Here is a 25,263-nt window from a genome sequence, read left to right on the forward strand (position 1 = left end):
TAGATTAAAAGAAATTACGTAACGATTACCACCTCAAAATGTATAAATTTTATTGACGCCAAGCTTTAAATCATTGAATAATATTTTTTCTAATATAAAAGTCATATTTTGTGTAAAAAATTTAGGTGACTATTAACTGTAACTGTTTATTGGAAACCACACCTTTTAATTGTTTACATTTAAAATTTCGTAAACTGTTTAGATTTCTACCTCTAATTTATTTTTAAATGAATACATTTCCTAAAATGATCATTTTATTATTTACGTTCCTAACTCTAATATGTTCAGGTAAATGAAAAATATGATATTCCATTGTTACGATATTTTTTTCAAGAACTATCTTACATAATGCATTGTATGTGCAGTTAATCATTACTCAAATTTACGAAATTATCTTTTATATTTTACTATCATCTTATTTACTCTTTATTTCTATATAACTTTGTTTGTTAATACGTGATTTATTAAATTGTTACGAATGGTAATTTTTTGTATTCGCTCGCATCCTACTGTATTCATGCACATTTCTCATACCTCACAAAACTCAGAGGTATATTTCCATAAATAGCTATTGATTCAATAGGTCGTACATAATTCATATAGGTTTACATTCAAAATATTTAACATCGAATATATTACCTTTAAATTCCAATAGTCTTTTTGGTTACATCTACCCTCTTGTAAACTGAATATTAAATAAATTTCTGGAAGGGTTAATCAAGGCAGACCTCTTTAAAAGCTATTGGAATTTCACTAAAAAAATAGAACATGTAGATTTAAACTAAAATTTCAGGAAAAATTTAAAAATAAAGCATGTAGATGTTTGCCCGGGAGTGGCTATGGGATATGTTACTGTATCATGATCTGTAGCGCCAAGGTGCCAAATAGATTTTAAACTTGCAAATTTTTTTAAAAAAAGCCTTTTGATTTTTTACTGGGCTGTGGCTATAAGTTATACCTTTTGAGTTGGTTCATTTCAGTAATGTTTTTTTGCGGCCACTGCTCGGAAGTTGCCAAGATTTGGTGATTATTGTGCCACAGATCACGATAGGGAATTACGGAAATCTCACCAAGTCCATTATTAATTGATTATCTTAACTTATATATCTGTGTTTAAATATATTCATTTGTAGTCTATTCAAAGTTTGCTAAAACCACTATATAAGCCTAGGCTTGAAAACTAAAAAAATAACCCATTCTAATGCTTGGTGTTTTCTTAAGGGCTGCCCGCTCTGCCTGCTCTTTTTGTAAAAATAAGCTGCCATCCTATAAAACACAGCCTTTTTATACATATTCCATTAAAGAAATAATTCATAGTTTAAACAGTAGATAGTTTTCTGTGTTTATAGGTTTACTTCTGATTACTGTTACAAATATTTATTTTATCAGAATTAACTGTTTAAACTTTTAACCAGTTAACACATTCGCTGCAAAAATAATATTTCCATCCTCAGAAGCTGGATTTCAAAACAGGGTTTTAATGGTTTAAATGTTCCTTATATTTTACTAAGAAAACCAGAAAAACGAAGAAATATATTAGTTTCCTGTTTAGAGAGTGTTTTTTTTCCAACGCTCTGGAGCGTCAGTGGCACACAGACTCAACCTGTCTTCGTGAGTGCCACTGACGCACCAGGGCGTCTGATCAATATTCTCCGAAATTACTAGCATATTGCATAGAATAGCAGCTTGAAAGGAATAAAACGGAATACCATTCAAGTATATGTAGTACCATTTATGAAACAATACTGAAATTATTTGCAAATAATAGACGCAATATACAGATATTGGCAGTCGTCACACACATAAAAAAATTCAAGCAAAAATCGTGAAAACTAGCCACAAAAAATAAAAAAATAATGCTTCACTAACGTGCCGAAACAACCTCTCCTTTGAATTCCCAAAGCCACACTAAACAGAGAGCATATAACTTATCATAGTTGATCGACAAGCTAGCGCGTCGTCGGCATACCAGTAGGTGATGCGTTAGTGCGTTGGTGGCAGCGAATGTGTTAGTTCAGACAAAACTGGTCAAATTTTTATATTTCTCTTTTTTCAGGGGTATATGATGAATTTAAGTGATTTCAATTTATTTTTAAATGCCTTTTTCTTTTATTTCTTTTAATTAAAAAAAAAGAGAAAGGCATCTATAAATATTTATTTTCTCATAATTTTCAGCCTAAATTACTGAAAGAAAATTTCAAGTTATTTATCATTAATCTTTTCTTTTTTAGTTTACTCTTTTTGAAAAAAAAAATTTTTACACAGTGATTGTCTTTTAGCATGTCTTTTTAATTATTTTTGCAGACTAGAAATTTTTCTCTTAATAATGAGTGAGAATTACTTTTTGAAATATGCACATAAAATAGTTTAAGAGGGTAATTTAAAAATTGTTAAGGTTCAAATTCAGTTATTACACATTTTGATAAATTTTTACAACGTTAAGTGAGTCCCCTTTCAAAACTCAAAGTGCCCTCCCTTTTCTTTGAGGAAGCGTCCTGCCCTTTTTTATTCCTAGGGAGAATTCTGATGCTATCTATCATTATAAAAGTACAAGTAATATTTAGATTCTGTTGAAAGTAATATGAAGGAATTATAGATGTATAGTTAGCTTTTAGTCTTATGCAGATAGTAAAAATAATTAATGTAAATAATTTTTTAAGGAAATACAGTGTTTTCACTACAGCGCGAGAACGCGAGAATCTCGCATATTTTTTTCTTTTCTCACATTAAAAAATTATTACTGCGAGAAATTCGCGCATTCTATAAATCAATTTCAAAATTCGCGAATTTCTCGCATTTTGGAAGAAGCTTCGAATTACGCTATTTAGAATAAAATCCGTTTCACTTTTTTTCCTGGATCTTTCCTTATTTTCAACATTTGCTCCGTTATCTAGCTTCCCTATTTACCAGTATTGATCAGAATCTTTTCGAACAACAGAACACAACCGAACCACGGAACCCCTTTCAGAACACATTTCTCTGCAACCACGTGTTTACCGTAGGTAAGGTTTTTTCATGTAAGACGTTCAAATTTTTTATGCACCAATGTAAGATGGACAAATACCTAGTAAAGGCAAAATCTTCTACGATGATGCAGCAAGAATATTCAATGCTTTAAAAAATAGAAGACGTTAAAAATGTATTATAATAAAAGAAATGGTTTTTTTTTTTCAAGTCTATTTGTGTTTTTTTAGTTTTTAGAAATCTCACTTAACTTTCTGAAATCTCACCCTGTTTTTGAGAAAGGGTGAGAAATTCTCACCCATTTTTTTTTCTATGATGAAAACACTGGAAATATTCCTATTAAACTACAGAGCAAATTATCTTAAATTCATGGGCATTTAACAAAAAATGTAAGTTTACATTTATCCTGAATATAAATTTATGCTATCATTCAGGAAACTAAATTTGTTACAAATGCAGTATCAAATGCTAGAATATGCAGTTGCTAGAGATTTAAAATTATAATTTTTTTTATCTTATTGGTTTGCTACAGATTTTTTCTCTTCTTTTTTAGCTTATTTGTACAAACAATAAGTAATTACATCTCACTGCTAACTTTAAACTCATTGTATGTATAAATAGAACTTACATAACCAAATGATCATGGTCTGTTACTTTGAAAAAGGCTGTTAAACTATGTTAGTAACTTTCTGTTACTGGGCAGGGCTAGAAAAAAATTCTTTTACTTTTTTTCCCTTCATATTTTTATTAGAATTTTAGATTGTTCAGGGGCCAAGTTCTTGGTCTTTGAACCAAGTAGTTCTCAAAATCTTGGGTTAAGTGGCTTTGAGGGCCAGGCCCATAGGCCATAGGTTGTGCATCCCTGAGCTACATCTTTTTTCAACCAATATAAAATGCTCGGATTTTGAAAAATACTACATCTTTTAAATATATATATATATTTTAAAAAGCTCTATCCAAAGTAAGTTTTAAAGCTTATCATTATTCAAAATATCTTTTGAATACTTTAGAAATATTTTAAAATGTTATGTTTTTATTTCTTGGTTTTATTTCAAAGTGTTTTGCATAACTAAATGTGTTATTAGTAACCAGAACAGAATTATATAATTAATTAAATTTTGTTTTAGGTAATGCAATACGATGTTACCAGTGTAGTTCTGATCAAGAAGGTAAAGGTGAAGATAATTGTGGTGCCTATGAAAATTTTGATGCTGACAGAAACACTTTAGTTGATTGTTTGGGAGAAGAAGCTGTCACGCCTGGAACTTTTTGTTATAAAAGTATTCAACAAAGTCCTAGAGGTTTCATATGTAAGTAATTTTCTATAGTACTTCACATTTGCCTTTTGTAGTCTTACAAAGTAGGGCAATTCCATATGTGACGGAATGACATTTTGACTTGCATGATGACAATTAATTGAAGTTTCTATGCATCTAATTTCAAATAAACATGATTTTTTCTCATGCATATCATTATTATTGGTATAATGTGATTCATAAACTAAAAAAAAAAGAATTTTGTATTTTTTTTATTTTTAATTTTATGAACTTTTTACTTGTGTGACGGAATGACATTTTGGCAACCAAGCTTTCGGCATGCCGCTTAGATCTGGTAGTTTCTGTGAATTTTGCAACTATTATTTTCCTGAACTATTTTTTACTTTTAGTATAATGTGTAAGCAATGTAAATTGTGAATTTGGAAAATTAACCTCAGGTTGGCTAGCAGTTATTAAAATCTATTTGCTGTGACGGAATGACAAAAAGTTTAATGGAAGAAAGTCTTCATTTAAAAAATGTTTCATTAATATGTAAATGATAAACAGAATGTAACAGATAAACAGAATTAATATTTACGTAAGAATCAGTTAAAATTTCAACAATTTGAAAATTAGGTTGTCTCAGAAGAGGTTTTATATCTGACTTGCCAATGTCACATCTTATCTTCGTTCTCAGGAAATTTATGCATAAATCAATTTTTGTCCCATGTTCTTTAAATACTTTAACATCTAAATCGTCTTTGTTTATCAAAGTAATTTGCGCTGCATATAAATGTGCCTTCTTTTTTTTTTGCAGTATGGGACAATGATTAAAGACCCGAACTCCTCAATCGTATTTTCCATTTCCTCTTCAAAACAGTGGCTTTTCAAATCATACACTTGGTTTTGGTTAAAATTAGAAAGTATTCCAATTTTGATGATTCGCTTCTCAACTACATGAGCATCTAGTGCAGGTCTCTTGTTCCTGGCAATGCTAATGTAGCAAGTGTCTAGCTTAAATAGAATAGCTGGACAAAAACAAAACTTCAACGATTTGTTGCTTCGACTTTATGAAATCATAAAATTCTTTTACATATTATGTGCCGTTTTACAGCAGCCAGCATCTTGTTTGGCCTTTTAGAACAACATCACAATTACATGGTATTTATAGGTGCATGTGCTGTGAGGTATTAATGAAATACACTTAACAAAAATGAGAATAAGAACAAAAATGAGATAAGACACACTTTACATCAATATATGCTTCTTTATGAAAAGCCTCTTTTAAGGCCATAAGTATATATTGCATCTGCACTCTTCGTTACTCTGTCAGAGTTTGTATTATGACTGAATCCTTCATACTTGGGGGCTTGTGACTGACATCATCTTGACAGTAAAATTTTTTTAACCAAATTAAACAGCTCATCAACATTACTTTTCTCACTTAGTTTCTTTTGAGTTCGATGTTAAATACTTCTCCCATAAAGACTGAATTAATTTTTTTACCTCTATTGGTGATTTTGGAAGTGAGTGTACAATTTTTTTTTATGGCTTTACCAAGACTCTGCAGGAATTTGTATAGGGAATTTAAATTATTTGTATGTGAAGAGATTGGTAGAATTTGATTTTTTCTTTGTTTACACAATCTCCACACAACAGCGTTTGCACTTCTGAGTTTAAGTCCAACTTTTGTCGCGGAAGCTTTCTTCTCTGCCTTTCTTTCTCTGTTTTTTTTCTTCATCATATCATGGGGATCTTGGTCTTTTTCAACATTTTATCTGTCTTTCAACAGCTGTTTTAGCCATTAGGTTAATTGAAAAAAAAATAATTCCCTAGTTTTTGACTAAGCTTCTCAAGGACTCGTTTTGTCATTCCATCGCCGAAGATGTGTCATTCCGTCACGCTAATTATTGGAAGTTAATAATCAAATGCATAGAATTTTACAATTTCTCATTGATTCTTATGCCACATCTGCTTTATATTCCAAAATATACACATTTTCATTGACAAACGCAGTTGCTATTTAAAAAAATATGCTAAAACGTGTGACGGAATGACACAAAAAAAAGTTACTTTTATTTAATATATTAAACTTAAAATGACTTAAAGGCTATGTTTTAAATGTTTAAATTTTGTACTATATGCATATTTTTATCAAAATATTGCAAAAGAAAGATACATTTCTTTTATTTTATAAGTATTTTTCAAGAAAACAATTTGAGCACAAATGTGAAGAATTCACTTGTCAGCCATGTGATTATTTTAGAATGCTGCCAGATTCAAAAAACTTAAAATTATCAAAAATTAAACAGTAATATGTAGACTTTGGCTATTTTTGAACATATTTTTAAAATTAAAATATGCAATTCATAAAAAAAAAAAATTCACTTAAAAGTTGACACTTTCGTGGAATTGCCCAGTAGGTATTTTTTGCGATGTCATAAACTGGCCCTATTAGTAACTTTTATTATCGAATTTTATACTTTAGTAATGTTCTGGGTGAAATTTATTTCTGGGGTTGCTGGTACATCCTTGGAAAAAAGAGCGGAAATTCATAGAAATTTGTGTGGAATTTCAATAATTTATCAGGATACAATAAAATAGACTACAATAAAAATTTGTATCATGTATGTACTGGAAGAAATGGACATAGTACAAATAAAAAAAATTAAAAATATGAAATTCGACATCAGCGCTATTTATTTGCATTCAGAAACATCAAACCAATATCATATAGCTTCTTTGGAAAGTTGTTAAGGATAAACTTCTGCTTAGTTCTTTTGTAAACTTCTTAAGCTTTTTAAAACTGGCCCCAAATATAACATGAAACAAACATTTCAAAAATTATCATTTATAATTTTCCAAGTTTTAAAATCAATTGAAAAAATAACCAGGAAAAATAAATTCTCAGATTATTATTTAATCACTCTCAAATTATAGTTTTTATTTTATTTTAATTAAAATAATTTATTATAAAAATAAAATTTTGAATTAAGTTAGAAAAGAACAGAATTTTTTTTTCTTCCTTTTGCATCTTATTTTCAAAGTTTATAGTACATTTTATTTAATTTTGATTAATTTTGAAATAATGTAAAATGTTATTTTTAAAAGTCAAGGTATTTTGCTAGCAAAATCAGCTAAGAATGCATTTGTTTTAGTTTCAATGCTATATCCTAATGCAAATGGTATCAATTCATATTATTTGGTGATTATTTTCTGACATTGTATTGTCAGTTTTATTTTGGTGATAAATAAACTTCAAACACAAATGGGATTCCTTGGGAGATATTCTTTACCACATGTCGCATTCCCATGAATTATGCATTTCTAATTAGATTGAACTGTAATCTGTATTATATATTTTTTAAACAAGCATTCTACTTTTTATAAATTTCAAATTATTCATATGAACTGTTATAATCCTGGTATTAAAAATTATTTCCTGAAGATAATGAAAAATTATGTAAACTTGCTTTTTCCTTCTTATGACAAGGTTACGTATCAGGCTATATTCTAATATATTTTTTATTATAATTTAATGGCAAAACTATATGTGTCTTAAATTGATTTTTCATTTCAGTGCCCTACGTTCTTAATTTTATGACATTTGTTTTGTAATTGCAGGGGATGGACGCTGGAGAACAGTAGTGCGGAGATGTGCTCAAATTTCAGAAAGAGGTATCAATTGGGGCTGTGATTGGGGTTATAAAGAAAATGGTGTTTATTGGGAAGAATGCTATTGTGCAGAAGATGGTTGCAATGGTGCAAGAACATTGAGAACTCCTTTTATATTCACATTGGTGGTGGTTATGTTTTCAATTATTTATTTAAAGTATGGTTTTCTTTAGGTTTTTCTTGTTTTTTAAAGGGATTGTGATGATTTGCACATTGAAATGTTTACACAGTGAAACAATGTACTATGAAATGTTTACACCGTGAAACTATGTACAATGAATGAAACAATGAGTATGTACAGTGAGTGAAACTATGTACAATGTTTACACAGTGAAACTGCCTTTAAGCATCTTTTGGTTATTTTATTATAAAATTGAATTGGAAAAAAAAGAGAAGGAAAATGTAAAATAATTTATGGCAGTCCAAGATATTTTTTGCTTGTATTTTATAAAATTTAAAAAAAAACAAACATAGCTTACAATAATTTTCTTTGTACTAAATTCTATTTTTCAAAAATAATATCATAGTTAGATATTGTTGAACTATAACAATGTTACAAATAATATTGTGATTAATGTTTTAATTAAAATATAATTTGTTTTACTAAAATGGATGTATGCTTTGTACATTTGTATCAGTGCAATAAAAATGTTCCATGGTGTTTTACAGTGTGGAAATATGAGTAAATATTTCCACACTGTAAAAATTGCTTTGTAAAGGAAACTTTGTATTTATAAAAAATGTAGAAACTTATATAATTTATTATTCTCAAACATCTTTGTTCGTTAAACTGACTCATATATGCATTTTAATAAGTATATTTTGCATAATAGATATTATTTTCAAATATTTATTTCTCTTCATATCAAATCAAAAACAGAGTTAAAAATTTTTCTTTGTACAAAATTACATTCAAGTACTTATTATGTTTCTATGTAATTTTATTTTTAGTTCATTTTGTATTTTGTGCACATTCCATATTTTGCTGTTTCGATTTGTACACTCTTTCATTTACATTAAACATTTCTACATCTTTACAAAAAGTAGAATTTAGTTAATCATTTTGTTAGAAAAAGTTTTTGATATTTTTTTTCTTTCTATTTTCAAAGATTTATATCTTTTTTTATTTTTGTGAAATTGTTTTAAAAATTCCAATATTTTCACTTTTCTAAAAATTTGTGTTAACTTTTTGTTTCTTTTTTTAGTATGTTTGTAAAATCTATTATTTTTTTTTTAAATTAATGATTGTGTTTATCCTGATGATCTTTGTTTGTATGTTTTTTTTTGCAATTTTGTATGTTGACTATATACATATTTTTATTACTCTCTGTTTACTAAAATATTATTTCTTTTATCCACAAATTTATTTGAAGAATCTCATGGGTTAGTTTTTATTTTTGAACTTCTATTATAACTTCAGTCATCCGTCCATTTTAGCGGTTATGAAATATTTTTGTATTTCCTTGAAAAATGTAATAAATCTATTTTTCTGAATATTGTTTTGTATCAATGTCACAGATGTTTTCAAGTCTCTTTAATTTTATCGCAAATATGTTGATAGTTTAAATACTTTAATCAGAAGTGATTGTATTCCGGGAGTAGCCTAGAATTTCGGTTTCGTGCAGGTTTTTCCGGATCTAAAAACTAGAAGCAGATACTGGTATTTTTCGGCGAATATTTGCAGAATTCATCATATCTTAAGACTGTGGATATGAGTCCGTGGATTGCGAATTGTGGATATAATTGGTTTGTGAATGAGCGATTTTTAATTCGACGGCATTTTAAAACTTATGACTTAAAAGATGTTTACACACATGTGATTCTTCCGCCAATTTGATTGGTTAGGTTTCGCGGATTTTTTGATGCCCCTGTATCTGCTTATATCGCGATTCTTATTCACGCGATCATATCAAACATCGATTTTCGTAGTTACCTGATTTATAAGTTATACTTACCTGATTTATAAGTTATGCATTGCAATTCATATTCATGCGATTTAAAAATCGTACATCGCAATTCTTATTCACGGGATTTAAAAACTCAAAATCGTTATTTGAATTTATGCATTTTTAAGAGCCAATGTCGAGATTTGTATTCACATAAGTTTAAAATCCTATGTCGTGATTCGTATTCACTCTGTTGTAATATAAAACATAGATTTTCTTATTTGTACTTGATTTAAAAATTACTCATAGGGATTTATATTCACTTGATCTTAAAATTATGCATCATGATTGGTATTTAAGCGATTTAAAACTTCAATATCGCGATTTTTATTTTTGCTTTTTCAAAATCCAATATCGAGATTCATATTCATGTGATTTTAAAATCCAATATCGGGATTCATAATCAGCGATTTTAAAAACTAATATTGCGATTCATATTCACGTGATTTTAAGATCCAATATCGCGATTCTTGTAAGAAGTAAGTTTTCTTGAATTAGTTATTATTAAAGTGCGATATCCTTCATTAGTAGGCAATTTAATTATGAATGCTAGTTCAAAAAATTGTGTTCACTAAGAATAATGATTGGTATAGAAATTGATATTGATTTTTCTCACATAAAAATTTCAGGGTTTTTCACTTTGTGCCACAATTCACAAGCACCTCCTGTTTAGTCATGTGAAAATGATAGCAAGTCCTAAAAAGGTTGGGGACTTAATGGTTATAATTTATGTATAATCTAACAATGTCAAAGCATTTATATTACTAAGTAAACTGCAAAAAACCATGTAATTTAAGTTGAATTAGAGAATAGAGTCGATGAAAATTCAATTCTAAATATATGAAATCTCTAATATTTTAATGTACTTAATATTATATTAAGCATTTTATTTTTAATTAATATTTATACTATGGTAATAGTTTATATTTAAGTCATTTATTTAATTTATTTCTAAAAGAAAACAGTTTTAATAATAAAATTAAAATAGAAACAAGTAATATATAAAAAAAAATTGAAGTAAATTCCTACTATTTCAACAAAGAAAATTTTTATTTAATTTGTAATAATACAAATTATAACGAGTGTGAACGAATAGTAGGAATTGAAAAATTAATTCGTTAAATTTAATTAATGAACTAATATAATAATTGAAAAAACTGTATTAAACATAAAGTGCCATTCACTACAAGTTTAAAAAAATGTAATTGAATTTGAGTGAATGAATAAAAAGTAATTTATTAATAATTGAAAATTTTAACAAGATATAAATACAGTCGGACCCCGATTTAACGAACCCCTATTTAACGAATTTCGCGATTTAACGAATTTTTTTTCAACCCCAGCAAAAACAGAGTCAAAAACCCCTAATTAACGAATAATTAACCTCGAATTAACGAATTATTTCAGCATCCGGAAAAAATATTTTTCATTAATTTTGATCAGAAAAATATTGCATTTTTTTTTGTAATTGGCAGATTCTAAAGGGAAAAAAGTCTTTCCTGGGAGGAATAAAGTCGAAAAAGTGCATATTCGTCTCAAACAAAAGAAACGCCCGCAACAGGGAAAAACAAAATTCGTCGTGGATAGGTGGGCAGAGTCAATAAGACATATTACACTTGCAAGGTCATTTTCCGGGGGTTTGTCACGTGGACTATGAGTCAAACAGGAAATTCCTTTCTTATCTTAGATAGTCGTTTATAACTAGTAATTTTTAATAATACATATGTACAAAAAAAATTTTTTTTAACCCCGATTTTACGAATGACCCCGATTTAACGAATAAAATTTCCGGTCCCGATGAATTCGTTAAATCGGGGTCCGACTGTATATATATAGGGAGAGTGTGAACTAATAGTAGGAATTGAAAAATAGTTTATTTGAACTTTTCTTTATTTTGTGTGTTTACTAAATACATCAAAAAAAAAAAAAAAATCCACGAGCCTACTATGAAAAATTAGAATATCGTCAAATAATTTAAAGGATGTAATGTGTTCCTATCTAGCCTGCATTAAAATCGAAAAAAAATTTGTGTATTTTAGGAAAAAATACCGAATTGATCTTCAAAATTGAGCTAATTAGTGAATTGATCTTCTGTAATTGAGTACTTTAGCACCATTAAAAAATGATTAAATTTACTTAAAATATTAATTATTTTTAATTCACAATCTTCTTTGTCACTAAAAATTTAAAAAAAAGAAAAAATTCTTTGTTAATGTTGCACAACAATATGGGAACAAAACAGAAGATTTTTTTTTCTTTTATTGCAGATCTGTTATATTTGAAGCTATTTTCGTATTAAACTTTAAAAATAATATACAAAATTTAATAAGTAGATATAAGAATATGTTAGTATTATATATACTTTTAAAATAAAATATTTCTTTATCTAATTTTATACTTTTCGGAATTATTTTTAAGTTAATTTAGCGGAACACAATAAATTTCTGTTATTTAATGCACCTATTATGTTTTCATTACGTGGATTTCATTGTATTGGTTTTATAGTAAATATTTTTAAAATGTTACACTATAAAAAGTTATCACATTCGGATAGCAAAGAGGGCAAGGTAAATGATAGTTCAAAATTTGTTTGGATTAAAATAAGAACTTTCTATTATGTTGGTGGCGCCATCTAGTACCAGCAATCCTCCATTAATTGCTGAAGATAAATCCATAATTCTCCCCTACCCCTGATTTATCGATGTATTCATATCATATATAAAGGAGAATTTTGAAATATGGAACTAAATAAAAATGTTAATATTGTATTTCTTGTAGGAATTGTATATTTCTCCATATAGAATAACATATTAAAAAAATTCAAATAATTTGTTGGGTTTGCGTTTATTTTTAATAAATCATTATTGTTGAGTGCTTTCTTTTATATTATTTGAAAAAAAGTAAATTAAAATTAACTCATGCAGTTATTTTAAATAAAAGATAACAATGATTAAGTTAAAGTTACAATATTTTTTTACTTCTCGTTGAATAACCGATGCTCCCATTTGGTAAAATTTTTATGGTTATTAAAACCCTTTTCTTCAGTTTAAGTAAAGTCTAATAAAAATTGAAATGATTTATTTGTCTTGACTCTAATGGTTCCCCTAAATATATATTTATTTCTTGTATGCTCAAGTTTCTTTTTTGTATGTCTTTTAAATATTTGTTTATTATACTAAATTATCTCTCGTATTGCAAGCCCTCGTGGCCTAATGGATAAGGCATCGGTCTCCTAAACCGGGGATTGCGGGTTCGAGTCCCGCCGAGGGTAATGTGCAACTTTTTGGTAGAATGTACTTTTTACTTTGAAATGTAATTAAAAGTTATATAATATCCGATGTTCGGGAAAAAAAAAATTTTTTTTGTACGTTTTTTTTTAAGTATAATTTTTGAAAACAAAAATTCTTCAAATTAGCTTTAATTTTACCTACGGATCACTAGATAATTTGTAATGGTTACAGCAAGATCCTTTTGAAAAAGAAAACTTTTCAAAAAGAGTTAATTCAACAAAAATATAAAATAATATACTTTGTCAAAATGTAATGAACATTTTAAAATACGTTTTAATGAAAGAAGTATAATAACTGTAAATGCCAAAGGTCCCTCTTTGCAGAGCTGCAACACTTCGTCGGGAAAGAGGATTATGAAATGAAGCATCAAATACCGGTGTGTTTTTTAAACTAAAATCTAGCAGGTTTTTTCAGTTACCATTAGATTGATTTTTATATTTAAAAAATTCCAAAGCATATTTTTGCTTGTAATTAGAGTGCCAGATAAAAAAATATTCATATAAAAGGGATACCCGAATAAACTCTTGAAGAAATTTTCCCCAAAGGAGTAAGTAGAAAGTTAAGTGCCCAGCATTACAAGTCCAAAACTCTTTCTTTTGCCACTGAATAAATATACATAGTATTTACTTTTAAATTAATATTTGCCATAAATAAAAGGGGAAGGAAAATATATGTACTTCTGACATTTTTATGGCATTTCTTGCATTTGGAAACAAAGTTCGAATTACGAATTTTGGTTTCATTTTTTTCTTTGGAACATTATTTAAAGAAATGAAAAATTTTATTAAAAAGAAGAGTTATAAAATTCTTCTAATTTATTTCACACAAGTGTTTACAACAGTCAGAAGAAAATTGATATGGATCTGTTCCCTGGTTTGTTAAATATAAGCCAGATTTAAGAGATTTCAGAATATTCGTAGTTACAGGGGGTGGACAAAATAATGATATATCATTAATTTGTTCACCTATTAGTATAGAAGAGTTATGACACTTCTATACAAATACATGTTTATATATTTCTCCAGAAATACTTAATGAAATATTTTATAACTTCAGAGGTGTTTAGATCATGCGATTTCTCATACATACTAATGAAGTCTAAAGCTTTCAGCGGTTTGAGGGACCGACCATAAATTACAAATGGAAAATAGTGTTTTTGAGCACCCTATGCCGAGAAATATAGCAATAGATTTGTAACTTGTGACAGTTATTTTTGTTATTACATGCAATAATTACACAAAAATTTGTAAGCTTAGCCTAAATATATATGGAAATGTAGACATTTTTATGAAAAACTTATTTTTTTCTTTTGCGTTTTTTAATACTTTAATAATTTAATAATTAATAAAATTAATCAAAATTTTTAGAACAATTTAAAATTAATTACGCAGTTTTTGTTTTAAAATTTGAGAAATATTCGTTTAAAACTGCGCAAGGTATGAGTAATTAAAACTAGTTCTTTTATATTGCGCATGCGCGGTAAAAATTAAATTTTTTTTCTTCTCTTCTTTATTTTGTAGTGAATCGTATTTGGCAATTAATGAAATAAGTCCTATTTGAATATCTTAAAAATTTAAAATGTTTGGAGCAGCTTTTAAAGTAGTTTTCGCACTTTATAAAAGAACGCTCTAAATGATAATTAGTTTACTATCAATATTATTTTGTTTACATAAGACAGAATTTAATAACAAATGATAATACCTTACAATAAACGTTCATACACCAAAATGAGATTTACTAAGGAAAGTAAAAAGGCGAAAAAAAAGATACTTTTATTTGGGATAATCCCCAACAATGTCGGGGTCATTTTTTATCAAAACTTGTTTAATAGGGCAAAAGGAAATAGTATGTGGAAAATTCCTTATTTTGAGCATTCTTTTAAAAAGTACAAATGACTTAGAAAATTGCTTGAAACTTTTAAATTTTTAGGATATTCAAATCGGGCTTTTTTCTTTAGTCGCCAAAAGCGATTCACTACAAAACTAAGAAATTTTTTCAAAAATTTTTCCCGCGTAGGAGCAGTATAAAAGAACAGCTTTAATTACTTACATCTTGGGTAGTTTTAAGGGAATTTTTCTCAAATTTTAAAGAAAAAATATTTTACAATTAATTTTAAAACGTTCTAAAAATTTAGTTTAGATTTTATGGAATATTTTTAAAGTTACAGCAAAAAACGTTAGATCAAATATATATATATATATATATATATATATATATATATATATATATATATATATATATATATATATATATATATATATATATATATATATATAATAAATAAATAAATACAAGAAAACACTAAGAAAGTTAAGAAAAACAATAAGTATCATTTATTGCGCTTAAGCTGCAAGTAAACAGCACTCATTAGATAAGTTCAAAATGAAGAATAAAACAAAGAAAAATAATAGACATATGAAAAAAAGGGGGTGAGAAATAATAAGTAAAAAAAATAACAAACAACATTTTATTTATAACAAACAACATTACAAAAAAAAAAAAAAAAAATTGAATCATTTTAGAGTACATAAATTTAACAGAGTCAAAATTAATATCTTAGATATTATAGAAGATTTAGATTTAAGACTACAGAAAGAAAATTACTACATGCTTCTATACAAAACAATTCTGCCGTATGGGCTAAACGATACCTTCCAACATACACAGATTAACTACAATAACTCATCAACTTATTCCCTTTTTCATATTAAAGATAAGCGTACAAATCGAGGTAAAAGGGGTTCAAGAAGTAATAGAAACTCTCTTAATAGTGACAAATTAAATATAAAATTTCTTTCTAATATGGAAAAAGACTTTAATAAACAATTTAGCATTAAACCAATTAAAGATTTTGTCTTCTCCCTTAAGAATTATGAAACATATAAGTTCTACAATCTTATTATTAACTTTTCTTTCATTAATTTACATTTCAAAATTCTTTGTTTCGATCTTATAAAAGCCAAAATGAGCAAAATTTTGCCTAATAATAAGAAAAGTTTAGATAATTTATATTTCGTTATTAACTTTCAAAATCCTATTTTCGATAAGATCAAATTTCACAACATTTTTAAAAATTTTAAAGCTTTATTTCCATTAAAAGATTTTAACATAATTAAAAGTTTTAAATATAACAAATCTCTTGGTAGAACCATTTTTAACTATAATGATATAAGCAAAAATTTAGGGAGTATTAATATATCCGATTATGAATGTCACTGTGAGGAGGATAAATATTTTGATTTTGTTGATAAACATCATAAACATATTATCACTGGTAATTTAAATATTATAGAAAACTTGGAACTTAGGAATTTAATGATAAAAGGCACAAAATTTAGACCCATTTACCATATATCAATCAATAGGATTCTAAGATACTTTCTTAATGATCTCAATAGTTTTTGTTTAAAGATATCAAATAGATTCTCTTTACCTTTAGGTATGCTAACAGAATGGAAATGGGGAGTTTATTATTACTTTAAAAACTTTATTTTCAATAATAAGGATAATTTAAATAAGAATAACAATTCAACAAATTTTTCTAATATTGTTCAATCAATTAAGCAACTTCAAAAAAATTTTGTAATTACTCCCATTGACAAAGCTAACAATAATTATGCTATATTCCGTAAAAAATTCTATGCTGAACTTTTAAATACGGAATTAAAGAATAGTAAAAATTTTGAACTTAGTAATTTCAATAATAATATTGCCATTAAAAAAATTTTAGCTTTTTACAAGAGATTAAAAATTAAAATTAGCAATATACAATTTCCTTACTTAATTATCAGTCCTAAATTTCATAAAATTCCAGTAAAATTTAGAACTATCACTTGTGGGTCTAATACTTATTTAACTAAACCTGGCACCATTTTCTCTAACTACTTAAATAAGATTATTAACTATATTACTAAAGAAGGTTTCTCTTGGATAATCACTAATAATCAACCGATTTTAGATTTCATTAAACATAATAAAATTAATTCTATTGCGACTTTTGATTTCCAGGATCTTTTCAATAGCATTCCCCTTTCTAAACTAAAAGATGTCCTTTTGAATTATTACCATGATTTTAAAAATATCCTTTGTTGCGATTTTGATTATTGGGAAATTCTGATTAATTTTTGTCTTTTTAGTAATTATCTTTACAATGGAAGGGATATCTTTCTTCAAATTAATGGAATACCACAGGGATCTAATTATTCATCTCTCTTAGCTAACTTATTTTTGCATTATTATGAAAAAAATTATACTCTGAGTATTAAATTTGTTTTTTGATATATTGATGACTTAATTATCTTTAATTTCCAAGATTTTACTGTTTTATTGAGTGATATATACCCTGAGGAATTAATCTTACTTCGTAATCATGATGATAATATTAATTTCAATTTTTTGGATTTGGGTATTATGAAAGTTGAAAATATCTGCTTTGTTGATTTATACGATAAAAGAAATGATTTTAATTTTAATATTAATAAACTAGTTACTTGGAATTCTAATGTTTCTCGGAGCATCTATTTAAATACCACTTTTAATGAAATGAACAGAATTAAAAGAATATGTAGTAATATTTATTTATCCAAAAAACAAATCTATAAACTCTTTCAAAATCTGATAAAAAACAATGGATACCCAACTAATGTAATAAAATTTTATATAAAATCATTGAATTAATCGTATATTTTGGTGGATATATTTTCTAAACATTTTTTTTGTTAATTTTTATGATTTTCCCATGTGCAAATCCATTTCAGGCCAAAATTCATTGCCAAAATTATTTACTAAATAATTTCTTTGTTAATTTACATAATTTTTCCATGTGCAAATCCATTTCGGGCAAATCCGTGGTTAGAATTATTTACCAAAAATTCCTTTACTAAATAATTTCCTTTGTTAATCTATACAGTTTTTCCATGTGCAAATCCATTTCGGGCAAATCCGTGACTAAAATTATGTACTAAAAATTTTTTTCTTTGTTAATCTTTCCATGTGCAAATCCATTTCGGGCAAATCAGTGGTTAGAATTATTTACTAATAATTTCCCTTGTAAATCTATACAGTTTTTCCATGTGCAAATCCATTTCGGGTAAATCCGTGGATAAAATTGTTTGCTAAAAATTTCTTTATTAATTTATATAATTTTCCATGTGCAAATCCATTTCGGGCAAATCCGTGGTTAAAATTATCTGCTAAAATTTTTTCTTTGTTAATTTTTCCTTGTGCTAATCCATTTCGGGCAAATCCGTGTTAAAATTATCTATTAAAATTTTTTCTTTGATAATTTAAATAATTTTTCTATGTGCTAATCCATATCGTGCAAATCCGCGGCTAAAATTATTTGCAAAGCAGGCAATTTATGTTTCTCTTTTCTATTTTATATTTTTTCTTAAATAAATATCTATCTTCTAAAACTATTTATGATCAATTTTTAAAATTATCCAGTATAATATTACCTTGCGCACATCCATTTCGGGCACATCCTTGGTAACTAACAAATCAAAATTCAGAATAACAAATCACTTCAGCAGTGCAGTAAGAACGACACTTTAAAACCCTCTTGTTACACTCAATTTGCGCTTTTGTTTTCATCTTTTGTTTTCATATTTTGTAATCTGGCAATCTCTCTGCGAAAACATTTTTAAATCATTCTTGAAAAATATCTGTCCATGTAAGTTGTTATGATTTTGCTACTCGCTTTATAGTCCCCCCTTTTTAATGTTTTTTATTTTATTTTATGATCTGTTTTTACATGTTATTTTTACTTTTTATGATCTATTTTTATGTAGTTATTTTATAAATTTTTTTTTTTGAGTGCTCCTCACACTATTGTATTAATAAATTTTGCTTTGGCTTTATTGATACAATATCAGAAAGCACTCTGTTTTGCGGATATAATCGTGTGGGCTGAAGAAAAGATTATATCTTTTTTTTTCCGGCTTTTTTTCCGGTTTTTTTTTTATTAAAAATTCATTTTTTTTTTTTTTTTTTTTTAAATAAAATGTTGTTTGTTATTTTTTTTTACTTATTATTTCCCACCCCCTTTTTTTCATATGTCTATTATTTTTTTTTGTTTTATTCTTCATTTTGAACTTTATATATATATATATATATATATATATATATATATATATATATATATATATATATATATATATATATATATATATATATATATATATATATATATATATATAAATTAGTTCTTGATAAAAATGTCCATATCTCCATAAGTATTTACGCTAGGCTTACGAAATTTTGTGTAATTATTGCATATAACAACTAAAATAATTTTCACAAGTTACAAATCTACTGCTACATTTTTAAGTGTACGGTGTCCAAAAGTATTATTTTTCCTTTGTGATTTATTATCGGTCCCTCAAACTTCTAAAAGCTTTAAACTTCATTGATACGCATGGGAAATCGCATGATCTAAATACTTCTGAAGATGTAAAATGATTCTCTGAGTATTTCTTAATAAATAGAAAAAAATGCATTAGTATAGAAGTGTTTCCATTATTTTTTCCACCTCCTGTATTTTCAAAATTTTGAAAGTTATTTCGTACTCATGCATCTGGTGAACATCACGGATAATCTAATGTCTGATTATTTCGAGATTTCAATTGCTTTTTTTTAAAATCGCTTAAAATATATTTTCGAAACATAATTTATACCTCTTTCTAAAATTAAAATTCAAGCTTCTTAGAATTTGAAATTTCTTAAATGTATAGTGAAAAGAGATTTTTCAGACCACTTGATGAGGGAAAATTATTTGCACTTTATTGTTCTTATCGAGTTAAAAAAATTTGTGGCACAATTGCTTAAGAATTATTCGTGAAAGTTTTTAGTTTTATGTCACTTTTCATATTAGGATCAGATTAAGGATTTTAGGCGGAATACAAGTGTAATTCTGGCTAACTAGAGACTGACAAATTACGGGCTATCAATTTTGTCCTTCAATTTTTTACCGGCATTTACCTAACAATGTTACTGGCTGGATGTCTATAATAGTTTCATTACAGGAAAGTTTTTTACGATTATTATTCTCAGAAAACAAAAAGAGGAAATGAAATATGCCTTTAAAATTACTACATACCATTCATTCAATAAATATACACTGTAACTATTTTAGTATTTATAACTATTGCATTGTTAATTTTTTAAAACAAATCGAATGAAGTTTAACGAGTGAAGTTAAATAAGAAGTTAATATAATAACGAATGAAGTTAAATATTTTAATGAGGGAAAAAAACGGTATCAAAAGCTAAAAAAATATTACTAGGGATGACGGTACTGGAAATAAAACCTTTAGTTTAGTTTCCAAGTTTAGTTTACTGTTCAACTCATCCTTGTTTCTTCTGGCAATCAAACAGACTTTGGTGTTTTCAGTCCCATCTTCTCTGTCCAGGTTCATAGGCTTTCGATTGCGTTGGTATATTATCCTAGTTGAAAGATTAATTTATGATCATAAATGTGCATGCTTCTTTTACCTCATTCTAAACAGTAATTCTAAAAGTACATATTAAAAGTGCTCATTACAGAATATAGAGCATATTAGGCTATGAGAAAATTTTCGAATTAATATTGTAATTATAGAATTAAATTTTTTTTGTTGGAATTTCTCCATATTTTTTTGAAAATAAAAATTGTAAACAATTTGAATTTCGGCCATATTGGTTAGAAGAAAAAAATTAAACGATTTGAAATTTTAATTTCTCTTTCATCCTCCATTCCCAGTAAACTGAACAAAAATGTTAGCACTTCAGCACTGCTACTAGTGCAAAAACTTGGATTCCCACTAGCAGATCTAATGCAAAGACTTCGAAAAGCTCAACGAAGCATAGTAGGATGTTAACTCTATACTATGAAAAAGGACCGAAAGCGAGTAGCGTGAAATATGACAACGAACTAAAAAATTTGATATCGCCGAGAAAATTAAACGCTTAAAATGGGAATAGGTTCGTCATGTAACTTGAAGAACTGTGGCATCATGCGATGAAGAAATCGACCTGTCAATGGTCTAATGAAATGAGAAAAGCAACATGTGGGAAGCGGGGGGAAAGAACAGCATATCGAAAATAAAGGTAAAGGCTGGAAAGACATACATCCTACAGTGAATAGACATTGATTGGTTAGGTTGTTAATGTCGTACTAAAGCTACACTATTGGCTATTAGAGATTGTTTGAGGTTCATTCTTAATAGTTCAATTACAATACTGGTGCAGGTTCACACTGTCGTACCACAACTTACATCGGAAAAAAGAGGGTGACACTCTCCCTCCGCACCATGCTCCCCAACCGCTCAACAGTGCATTGTCTTCATCGGCTCTAAAACCACCGGGGACATTATACTAGAGAGGATTCCAAACAACTAAGTAGACTTGATCGGGGAAGAAACATCAAGCACTCAATCTTTAACACTGGGAATCGAATCCCAAACCAGGTCGTGGTAGGGGAGAACTCAATCAACCACAGCGATTGAGCAACTGTTAATAGCTGAAAGAGATGATGATGATATATAAAACAAAATAAAGTGATTCTGTTATTAAGTGATAATGAAAAGTAATGAAAAAGTAACCATCGAACTAAAAAGCCGTAAAGTTTCCTTTTATTATAATCATAAGGTGCCAAAAGAGTTCTTAGAACGGTTTATTTTATAGGTTCTAATCAAAAGATGAGAACAGATTTCACGTCTTAATATGTAATGCAATAAAGAATAATCCTTACAATGCTAAAAGCTCTTCATAGCAAATTAGAATGGATAGCTATCTAATGGAAGAATCAGTTGCCTGCGAAAACTATTTTACCCACCGTTTTTCCCTACCTATAATGAGAAAGTTCCCCGCGGGGAAAATCTTCTAATAACAGTTCCTATCGATTATGTGACTGGGGAATTTTATCGCCTGAAACATTGATTAACAAAATTCTTTGTTGTTAAGATGCTTGGACAAGGCGGCTTTTTTTTTTCTTAAGAAGAAATTATTCTGCTGTCAATATTTTGGAGTAATTGCCTATTACAGTGAATTTCCATAGAGCAAAAGATGACAAAAACTGGTCATTAGACTTATAGAATTTGAATTTTTGACTCACAAGGTATTAAAGCAGCTTTACAATTTTTCCACTCTTTTATTTCCAGTAACTGTATACAAAATAAGAAATAGGTATTAAATATAAACTGTATTAAACGTTACGGCATTAAATGTTCAGCACATAAAACTGTGTGTTTAGCGAGCTTTAAGGATATTAAATTTTTTTACTGATTTTGCCTGCATTTACTTTTTTTATGAATGTTTTGTGAAAATACTGTTTCCACGACAGTGAACGTTTTAATCCATAACAATGGTTTTCATTAATAAAATTTCGTATTTTCTATACCGTGTACGAACCATATACCGACAGAAAGAGGTGATTGCTTACAAACCAACCCTTGAAAATTTGCAAACAGCTGGGGTAAAAAAAAAAAAAAACAAAACATGATCCAAATCGGTGTTCCCATTCTCGAGTTATTGGCAAACCTACAGTTTGCCAAATAAATAAATAAATAAATAAACCCGACCACTCTGAATAACTTTTGATCTAATGATCAAAACCTCACATTCTAGGACTCATTCTCGAGGGATCAGATAATTAGCTAGTGCAGACGAAATCAGACACAAAAACATACTTTCTCTGAAAAAACATACCTTTTTTTCCAACTGATTCGGATTTCAGACCACCAAAATATCTAGGGTAACCGTAATCTGGGAAATATGGTCCCAATAAATAATTTAGGAGAGCGATCCAAAGTTTGGATCCCTTAATACAAATTTTACCTTTTGCGTATTTCACCATGTCTCGAAATCTTTTCAGGCGAATTGAAATATTTTTGCATACAATTGTAAAATTCGTCTATCCAAAGTTAAATTCATGCAAAAACTGAATCTCAGTAAATATTGATTAGTTTTTATTATTTTATTCAGTAATAGCCGAAAATATTTTAAATTGTGAGGTATACAATTTTTACATCATTTTAAAGTATGTGAATCAGGAATTACTTCTATTTGTAAAAATAAATTAACTAACATTTAATATTAACTGGTTTTTTTTGAGAATTTAATAATAATATTTAGTCAAAGCTATTTAATTATTTCTCCCTTTGTCTAATCTCTGTTTCAGAATTTTTTTTTCTCCATGATATTTAATAATTTCCTCATATTACTATTTAATGATAATAATATGAAAGCATAAGTTTAAAAGCCATAAAATATACGAAAGTGATTATTGAAGACTTCTTTTTATCTTATTCTTTTCCTTCTTTTCTCTCCAATATATATATATATATATATATATATATATATATATATATATATATATATATATACGTATTTAATTTGAAAGACTTTACGTCACTAAACAAAACTTTTTTTAGCAGCTGCATACAAAATAAAGTATGAAAAACAAAAAAAATATCGAATATACAGTTTTAATAAACTAACCATGACATCTTTTAGACTATAACTATATTTAATTATATTTAAATAAACTTTATTACGTTCCTAAAACTATATTAGTGTTTCAAAACTATATTAATGATATACTTTCATAATGTTAACTTAAGAAACAGGATACTTTGATATTCGTTTTTCATATATTATTTAGTTTATTTCTATTCTTCGTAAAAGGTAATTTCTTTTCCTTTAATACTTATTAAAATTATTGACCATATAAAAATTTTAGATTCTCTGTAATAATAATGATTAGTAAATCTTTAGATGCAAATTTCGGCAACCTAATCATTTTTCGTAAATTATAAATATCAGTGATTTATTTTACTTCCATGCACAATTGAAAGGGTCATTAGAAAAATGATAATGCTTATTAACAAAGGGATATATTTTTTTTTAATAACCAATCCAATAACAGTAATTTGGAGAATTGTGCTAATAAAGTGAAACAAATTACTTTTTTGTCGTAGAAGAGATCGTAAAAATATGATTTTATCGCTAAATTAATTGGAAGAATGTTACCAATTATTTTTCTCATTAAAGTGGAGAAACATAGACCTCATGTTAATTGTAATTTTTTTTGTTAACGATTCGCTCGTTCTGTTATCTATGTTTGCATCAATATTTTATTCATTGGAGTACTTTGGTGGAACCAATTTGTCTCCAACTTATAATTTTATTTTTTGTTTAAAAATTATACGCTAAAATTATTTTTTAGTATATCGGAATTTTCATACAGTTTATTTGTATCAATATTTTATTAATTGGAGTACTGTGGTGGTTTATAGTTTTCTTTTCGTTTAAAAATTGTATGCTAAAACTAATTTTTGGACTATCGTAAATTTCGTACAGTTTATTTTATATGTTAAAATCAACTCCGCGGATTAAAAACTTCTAGTAAATCAAACTAGGTGCCCTCTTTTCCCCAGGTAAATAAATAAATAAAATGGCACTAAATAAGGGAGAAGGACACTAGCAATTTTCGATTTTTATGAATTTGCACAAGTTTATTAATCATTATTTTAAATATGTCAAGTATTTAATTTTATTAAAATTTGAATGTTTATCGTTGAATAATACATGAATTAATTTTAAAGCAAGCTTATTAAATAATTTTCATTTAAAGGAGTTAGCTCCATGATGCGGGACTAGTACCAATAAGTTATGGAGTCAAGTCCTAAACTTTATCATTTAATCTATTTTTACTTAAGGAAGCTGTTATGATAAAAATGATCCTAATTTTAGTCTAAAAGTATTATTATTAAAAATAATATCCATAATTTTTGATTGATGTAGTTTCAAGTAATTGCAATTGCATTTTTTACTAATGTAATTGGATTTTTTACTGTTTTAACAGGGGATTTTTCTTTACCATATAAAGTAGTTTCAAATGTTTTGCTTTACTATTTGATGATTAGTTCAATAAATTCGATTTATAAGTGTTTTAACCACCTCGAGATATAAACAATTGAAAGAAGATAGATAACCGGTCTGTAAAGCTTTTAAGTGCTAAAAAAGAGACATTGAGAGCGTGATTGTTATTGCAATAGCACTTTAAAGATTATAGGAATTTATGAAATCCGGATTAGTAAAGATTATTAAGAAATTGAAAATACTACAATTATGTATTAAGAAAACTGTTTTTAA

At 27.3% G+C, this 25,263-nt stretch overlaps 1 protein-coding gene and 1 non-coding gene across 2 annotated transcripts; both read left to right on the plus strand.

Annotated features, from left to right (window-relative positions):
* The first annotated feature begins 1 nt into the window (after position 1).
* Positions 2-9,389, plus strand: LOC107439441 (UPAR/Ly6 domain-containing protein crok). Its single transcript, XM_043039230.3, has 3 exons — positions 2-288; positions 4,092-4,274; positions 7,845-9,389. Exons 1-3 carry the CDS (start codon positions 228-230, stop codon positions 8,066-8,068), a joined length of 468 nt encoding a protein of 155 aa, XP_042895164.1. The 5' UTR covers positions 2-227; the 3' UTR covers positions 8,069-9,389.
* Positions 9,390-13,039: 3,650 nt separating this feature from the next.
* Positions 13,040-13,112, plus strand: TRNAR-CCU (transfer RNA arginine (anticodon CCU)). Its single transcript has one exon. It is a non-coding gene; the product is annotated as a tRNA-Arg (tRNA).
* Positions 13,113-25,263: the final 12,151 nt, after the last annotated feature.

The sequence above is a fragment of the Parasteatoda tepidariorum genome, chromosome 3, assembly GCF_982258835.1.
Source record: "Parasteatoda tepidariorum strain Cologne lab strain chromosome 3, Ptep-v5.0, whole genome shotgun sequence".
NCBI lineage: Eukaryota > Metazoa > Arthropoda > Arachnida > Araneae > Theridiidae > Parasteatoda > Parasteatoda tepidariorum.